The following is an 8,216-nucleotide window of genomic DNA, read 5'->3' on the forward strand; positions in this document are numbered from 1 at the left end:
AATCTCCAAGACCGTGCATTTGGCATTCTGAATGACTGCAGAGAGCACTCTGACAGTCCAGTCCTAGGTGTTCAGCTGGCCCACCACAGGTAACAGGTTCAAACTTGCAGTATGGCTTGACTAAGCACTGTCACATGGCATGTAATGTTTTTTTTTTTAAACCAGTTACTTTATGGTTAGACTTCAGAGTGGTATCTCATAGAAATGATTCAAAGCATTTTACATGATCTAGTTTGAAACAACCTTTAAAAGAAAAAAAAAAAATGTCCATGGAGGTTAATTGGTGAATTAAAGTTAGCTCACAGGCATACACTGATCAGCCACTACATTAAAACCACAGACAGATGAAGTGAATAACAATCATCTCCTGTTCTGCTGGGAAACCTTGGATCCTGGATTCACCCAGATGTTACTTTAATGAGAGAATTAAATGTGAATTATTAAACATGAGATCCCTCTCATCTGAAGCTGTGCTAGTAAATTATTTGATTTCAGATTGTCATATTTATTTATTTTGCATAACTGAGACCTGGCTGTGCCAGGATGAGTATGTCAGAATGAATCCACCTCCCCTCAGTCATATTAATACTCCCATAACTCGAAACACCAGCCAAGGAGGTGGAGTTCAGGCATTTAATATTAAAGTTTATTAATTAACCCTAAACCTAGACTCAAATGTAACTCATTTGAATGCCTTGTTCTTAGTCTGTCACATCCAAAGTGGAAAACACTGAAGCCAGTTCTTTTTGTTATAGTGTATCCACCTTCTACTCTAACTTTTTATCTGAATTCTCAGAGTTCTTATCAAGTTTAGTCCTTAAAAGAGATAAAGTTATTAAAGTAGGTGATTTTAATATTCATGTGGACATCAACAACAATAGCCTTAGCTCCGCATATATTTAATTACTGGACTCTATTGGCTTCTCCCAATGTGTAAATAAACCCACTCGCTGTTTCAATCACACCCTTGACCTTTATTGGATTTATGGCATTGAGATTGAACATCTAAAAGTATTACCTCAGAATTCTCTTTCATTAGACCACTATTTAATAACTTTTGAATTCTTATCATTGGACTAAATGTCATTTGGCAAACATGTCCTTAGTAGATATCTTTCTGATAGTGATATAGCTAAATTTAAAGGACTGATTCCTTCTGTTCTTAATTCAGTGCTATATCTCAATATAACACAGGACTCCTACCCTAGCTTTAGTTCTGCCTAAACTGATCATCTTATAAACAGCACTGCAGGCTCATTATGAACAACACTTGACGCTACTGCCCCTCTAAAAAAGAAAATAATAAAACAAAACAGGTTAGCTCCATGGTTTAACTCCCAAACCCACATATTAAAGGAAACAATGCATAAACTTGAGAGAATATGGCATAACACCAAACTGGAAGAATCCTGCTTAGCCTGGCAAGATAGTCTTAAAACGTATAAGAAGGCCCTCTATAATGCCAGAGCTGCCTATTACTCATCATTAATAGAGGAATATAAAAAACAACCCCAGGTTTCTTTTCAGCACAGTAGCTAGGCTGACAGTGAGTCACAGTCTTGTGTCTAGTGATGACTTTATGAGCTTCTTCAATAATAAAATTCTCACTACTAGAGAAAAAATTCACCACCTCCTGCCCTCAACCAGCACTGATTTGTCTCCAAACACAGTATCCTTGGAAACAGTGGTAAAACCTAACTCAAACTGTTTCTGTCCTATCAACATTCACCAACTAATTTCAACAATATCCTAAACTATTGTTTGATCTGTTGACCTGCTCAGGATTTAGAGCCCATCATAGCACAGAGACAGCACTAGTGAAAGTTATGAACAACCTCCTAATCGCATCAGACAACGGACTTGTCTCTGTATTTGTCTTGTTAGATCTCAGTGCTGCTTTTGATACAACTGACCATCACATTCTGGTACAGAGGCTGGAGCATTTTATTGGCATTAAAGGAACCACATTAAACTGGTTTAAGTCCTATCTATCTGACAGGCTTCGGTTTGTTTATGTTAATGATGAATCCTCCATGTAGACAGTTAGACACAGAGTTCCTCAAGGGTCTGTGCTTGGACCAGTTCGATTCACCTTTTATATGCCTCCTTTAGGCAATGTTATCAGGAAATACTCCATAAACTTCCTCTGTTATGCAGATGATACTCAACTATACTTGTCAATGAAGCCAGATGATGAAACCAGTTAACTAAACTTCAAGCATGGTTTAAGACTTGAGTGGCCAGCAATTTTCTGCCACTAAACTTAGACAAAACTGAAGTTATTTTAAATTGCCCCAAACACCTCAGAAACATTTTCTAATAATATAGTTATGCTAGATGGCAATGCCCTGATCTCCAGCCCCACTGTAAAGAATCTTAGTGTTATCTTTGATCAAGATATGTCCTTTGGCTCCCATATAAAACAAATATAAAACAAGACAGCCTTCTTCCACCTGCGTAATATTGCCAAGCCAGGCACTTCCTGTCTCAAAAAGATGCAGAAAAACTAGTCCATGCATTTGTTACTTCCAGGCTGTGCTATTGCAATTCATTATGAGGCTCCTTCAAACAAGTCTCTAAAGATTCTCCAGCTGATCCAAAATGCTGTGGCACAATTACTGACCAGAACTAGGAAAATAGATCATATTTCTCCTATGTTAGCTTCTCTGCATTGGCTTCCTGTTCAATCTAGAATAGAGTTTAAAATCATCCTCCTCACCTAGTCCTTATTGGTCAGGCACCATTGTACCTTAAATCATTGGTCCCTGTTTTGGATAAAATGTTAGGACCTGCTAAGGCTTGCCTGAACCATCCCTTAGTTATGATGTTAGACTTAGATTAGGGGATTTCCCATGATGCACTGGGCTCTTCTCTCCATTTGTACAGTCACCTTACAGATGCATGTTGCTAACTTGGTGTCTTGTGTTCTCCCTCTATTGCTTTCTAGTGCTGCAGAGTGATCTGTGATGGCAAACTTCCTGCTGCTTCTGAGTTTAAAGAGTTTGGAAGCCAGGTCAACCAGGACTGTGCTATTTGAACATTGTGTGGTGGGAGCTTTTTCCTGAAAGGCAAGGGCCTTGTTTGCAGTGTTTAGGTGGGTGGTATGTGTCAGTTACAGCCAGATGAACAGGACCCACAGTTTCCCAGCAGAACATTGTAACAGTTACTTCATTTGTCAGGGGTTTTAAATGTTGTGGCTGATCAGTGCAAGGTTGTCATAAGTAGCATGTGCCATATATAAAAGCCTAATGAAGACACAACTGAACTACCAATAGTGATCATTTTCCATGTAGTGTTGGCTGCAGGTTGTTTTGACATCCAGGGTTCCTTTTACATTAAATACATGATGCTCAAGTATTTGACAAGATCTTTATTGGGTTCAGAGACCAGTTCATGCTGGAGGATCCACTCAGTAGCCACCCTTAAGACAGGAAGGGGTCAACATCAGTACAAGTTACAATAAGACTGATATTGTTTGCCAAATTATGTCAACATACCTTGCCTGGGTTGTAGCGTCTTGGCCAGAGTTGGCCGTCTGAAGCTTCCAGGGGAAGAACCAAGACCACCAGTAGCTGGAGCCTTCACAGGAGTCTTTGGCTCCTCAGAGCGTTGAGGGGCTGTGAAGGTCTGTGGTTCTTGTACAGGTGCAGGGTCATAGGGATCATATCTTATGTAGTGATCGTCATACCAGTAGTCTGCCCCCTGCTCGAAGTTGCTGCTGAAGTGAGTGTATGTGCCTGGAGGGTAATCGCCATACAGGAGCCTGTAGTCAAAGTAAGGATAACCACCCCAGCCTCCACCAACACCAGGACCAGGCCCTGGCCGAGGAGGGCTGGTGAAGCTTGGTTCAGCAGACATGGGCATAGGTGGAGGAGGCGCTGGTGCTGCGTAACCTTGATCCTCTGTCTCACGCAGGTAGTCACCCATCTCATAGTTCTCTTCATAATGAGACAGCTCCCCTGCCTCATACATTGGTTGAGGTGGATAAGGTGGATAAGGTGGACTCACATACCCAGATGTACCGGAATGAACAGGAGCATGAGCTGGCTGTTCCTCACCAGAGAAGACACCAGGAGGTGCAAGAGCCCAGTCAACTTCTGAGTTAAGAAAAAAAAGGGAAGGGGGGGGGGGACAAACAGGTTACCAGTATTGCAGTATAGTAGAGTGTATGGAATATAAAAAAAATCCAGGTTTTATGCACATATAGCATTAGATTTGCTACCATGTGGGCCAGGTTGGGAAGCTGCCCCTGGTGGTGGTGGGGCAACAGCATGATATCCCACTGTACTGCCATGGTGTCTGGACACAACAGGTCTAGAGGAGGAACTAGAGCCAACATGTACTGCTGGTTGAGACAAACTGGGCTCTGGCTGCGGTGCAGGCTGATAAGCCGGTGCGGAGACACCTGCAGCGGGAGCGCTGGGGCTAGAGCCTGGGCACAAGAGAAGGTCATCAGAAGCAAATTCAAATGAATGTTTTACCACAGTGGCTGAAGAAGTTACCTTTCTTTACAGGAAGGCAGCATATGTCCACAATCAGCAAGGCAAAGAGGGAAGCCCTGAAACAGTTGAAAATAAGACAAAACAATCAGCATTTTCCCAGCAACCAGCCAAACAGCAAACAAAAAGCAACACAGCACCTTACCCTGAGAAGAACCGTGCAGTCACCATGTTGAAGGCACTGAAGACACTGTGAAACAAGAGGGTTTATATATGTTGCCTGATCAATCAGAGCTTAACAAGCTAACGATGCACAGCTGCTGGTGAGTGACTCTCAGCAAAGGAGGATCAAACCTCAACGGTTTGTTTCAGGTGCAAAATATTGTGTCTGAATGCAAAAGTAAAACATGTTTTATTTACTTATTATTCATTTCCTTGTTATTCAGGACATTTTATAGATATCTAATGCAGTTTGATGAAGCCATTAATCTACTCAGTTCTATCAAAATTAATTATTTTTCTGAACCATGTGACTCTTGGGGCACAGAACTGACTTTATTTGTTTGGAAATTTATGTAACATTAAACATTTAGTTCAAATCATAAACTGCTAATGAAGCTATTCTCTCATGGGAAATTCAGCTGTGCTCCTGATATTGGCCATCCTTCCACAGAGGCCTTAAACTGGGTTCTCCTACACACATGACTTGAGTTGGTGCCAGCTTTCCTGTTTTTCCAATTAGAAAACTTAATTCACACATTAACATTTATAGTCTTCATCTGGAGGCCTCACTTATGTATTCACCTATGTGAGTCTTGAATAAAACTCGATGATTTCATCCATCTTAAACATTGTAATGTTTCCCGTCACATTAGAACAGGCCAACTTGATCTGGAACGACTGGAGATCAGCTTTTTCAAAAGGCAATGCAATTTTATTAAAAGGTCACACGGTGGCGCCAACACACTAAAAGTGTAGCCTTCCATTCAAATACTGCATTCAATGTTTTTGTCTTTAGCCTAAATCTGTATAACGTTTTATTTGATGTTGTCATATTTATCAGTTGAAGTTGCAACAGCTGTAGAGTATTGATTTACTTTTTACTGATTACGTTATTTTTTAATAACGATGATATTAATTTAAGAGACCTTAAGAGAATATAATAAGGGGCATTTGGACCTGGGGGAAGCACGGTGAGAGACCACAGATGGGAACAGCAGCACAGAAGCTGACTTATGTGTTTTTATCTCATGAAGAAAAAACCCCAGAAGTCGCTGCACCCCGCCCACCCTGTCAGCAGCGGCCGCAGCATGTGGGTCCTCCCCGCCGGGTTCTTACATCTTACAGTACGAACAATATGTGGATGGTATGGACAATGGGATCACGGTAGGAGGGCATAGTTTCACGTAAGTACACATCCTGCCACGAAAACACATCAGACAGCCGGGGAGTGGAAATAGATCAGACGCTCTCTGCTGTGTGATCCCATGCACGATTCTTACTCACAACTGCTGTAGCTGTAAGTCCTTGCGCATTGATTTTACCTCAACCAGGTCCCATCCCGACACTAAAATCACCTGTAATCATACTGTTTGCTGAAATTCACCATTATACACCACGCATCACTCTTTAATTAAGTCTGTGTGCTGTGGTAATATAGAGCAGTGGTTCACAACGTTGTGGCCTCTTAATACACAACAGTATCTGTTTGTGCCCCTTCATCACAGTTTCCATGTCTGCAATATATGGTGGGGAAGCTCTGTCAGGGTAGTTTTCTCTTCTGAGACAGTTTGAGAGGCATGAGGAGAAAAACTGTGAAGTGTTTCACAGAAAGAAGGACGGATTTGAGTCTAAAAAACATGATTTATTGTAGCATCTTCTACTCGGATCTACCTGGTGAAATAACTTGTAGAGGATGTATACATTTATTTGACAATAGAGTTACTTCACATTAAAAAACATCTGATAAGCTTAAACATTGTTAGAGGTTACACCAGTGGCTCCCAACCTTTTTGCCTCATGACTTCTGACAAAAAAGCAGTGTCATGTTGGGGGCTAATAGTATCACACTGTATGTAATCATATATCAGTTATGGGGGGGGATTTTTCTGCAGAATGAGTACTTTTACTTTTATATGTTATGTGATATGATAGATTTACTTGACCAACAAAGGCTATTCCAATATCCAGCCATAAAAACTACATGGTTGATGCTATGTATATGTTCTGATGTGAACACCCTCAAACAAGAGTAAAGCTGAAAGTCAGCACTTCACTTTACAGTCAGACCCACTGAACTGAGTACAGAGCCCAAACTACATAAAATGTGTCACTGCTCTGTCCAAGTATGGTCAGTAAACAGACGTTTTAGTATTTTTTCTTGGATTGAAATGTGCTACTTGTGTACTTTTAAACATTAACCAGGTGTGTGTTTAACCCTGTCAGAAGTCAGACAGACATTGATTTCTTTGTGCCCTGCTGGTGGAGGAGATTCAGTGAAACTGAGTACAGTCTCATTCAGGTCACTGGAGGTCAGTTATTTTACATTAAGCTTTATACACATTAGTTCAATTTCAGTTCAATTAAAAACTGTGTTCATGAGGCAAGTTTAAGTACATTTCAGCAACAAGGCAGTTCAAAGTGCTTTACATAAAATATAAAAGGCATCAAGACAAAATATAAAAGTAATTTGTAATTTTTGATTTTAAATGATCTACAAGCTCATTAACAGGGACATAAGAGGGCGGGTGTGGGAGAGGACACATGAGTAAATATTCCACTGGAGTTTTCAGTGATTGATCGTTCTCTGATTAAGTCTTTTTGAACATTTGCGTGCATGGAGGTAGTGCTCTCAAAGAAAACACAGGAGTGATCAGAGAGGGCAACACAACCATAGAAATGATGAGACCCTCAGAGATGATTAAATCTAGAGTGTGCCCTTTGTTGTGTGTAGGCTCCAACACACGCTGAGTCAATCCATAGTTATCAAGAACACTACAACACTGTCAACATGGATGTTCAAATCGCCAGTTCAATCAACAGTAACTACAAAGTCGAAGTCAATACATATTAGAGACAGCAGTTCAGCAAAGTCATCAGAAAAGGTTGCATAGTATTTAGGTAGTCTATGAACGTAGCTTGAGAAGAAGAATTCAACTGAAGAGACACATTTCTCAAAAGAAGCCAAATGTCCATAAGATATCTTCTTACATTGCAGGGAATAATCAGACAAGATGGTGACTCCACCTCTTGTCTTATGCATTCTAGCTTCGCTCATAAAACTGAAGCTGGGAGGCACTGACTCGATAAGAACGGCTGCACTGTTATCTTGGTCTAACCACGTTTTAGTTAAAAACATAAATCATAGTTGTGCAAATGTGTTAAAAGGATTATCTGTCCATTTTCTGGGGACAGACTGTGACTGATAAGGAATGGAAGCTAGATTTGATATTACTCTGTTTCTTAGCAGGTTGTGCATTTTGCACCCAGACTACATCAGTTGGGGACACAAACAACTTGGTGTGGTTTAATCAGGCCAGGGAGATGGGAGGGGGGGACTCTTGTCCTTGGCGGAAGGAAAAACAGGTGATTCAGGAAGAAAAATAAGATAGAGGTGAAGATTCCTACCCCTGACTTGTTAAGGCAAAGTCTATCAGCCTTAAAAAGATGTCTGCCTCCAGTCTGAAAGTTTAATTTGTCAGTAAAAGCAGCAGTTGAAAACTGTGTGTTCAGAGCCAACAATCTTCTGAATCTCTCAGCGCCTTCTCTGACTGGTGG

At 40.8% G+C, this 8,216-nt stretch overlaps 1 protein-coding gene across 1 annotated transcript; it reads right to left on the minus strand.

Annotated features, from left to right (window-relative positions):
• Positions 1–3,335: 3,335 nt before the first annotated feature.
• Positions 3,336–4,705, minus strand: LOC108885551 (uncharacterized). The gene is made up of 5 exons (XM_018679941.2): positions 4,645–4,705; positions 4,503–4,558; positions 4,223–4,432; positions 3,498–4,097; positions 3,336–3,421 (listed from the first exon to the last, which is right to left on the minus strand). The coding sequence occupies exons 1-5, from the start codon at positions 4,668–4,670 to the stop codon at positions 3,351–3,353; spliced, it is 963 nt and encodes a 320-aa protein (XP_018535457.1). The 5' UTR covers positions 4,671–4,705; the 3' UTR covers positions 3,336–3,350.
• Between the last annotated feature and the right edge of the window lie 3,511 nt (positions 4,706–8,216).

This window comes from Lates calcarifer, linkage group LG8 (genome assembly GCF_001640805.2).
Source record: "Lates calcarifer isolate ASB-BC8 linkage group LG8, TLL_Latcal_v3, whole genome shotgun sequence".
Lineage (NCBI taxonomy): Eukaryota > Metazoa > Chordata > Actinopteri > Centropomidae > Lates > Lates calcarifer.

Excerpts from the sequence above, each read along its gene's own strand:
- LOC108885551 (XM_018679941.2), bottom strand. The coding sequence starts at position 4,670 with ATGGTGACTGCACGGTTCTTCTCAGG. Across the intron at positions 4,559-4,644 it reads ACTGCACGGTTCTTCTCAGG|GGCTTCCCTCTTTGCCTTGC; the intron begins GTAAGGTGCTGT and ends CAACTGTTTCAG. Across the intron at positions 4,433-4,502 it reads CTGCCTTCCTGTAAAGAAAG|GCTCTAGCCCCAGCGCTCCC; the intron begins GTAACTTCTTCA and ends TCTTGTGCCCAG.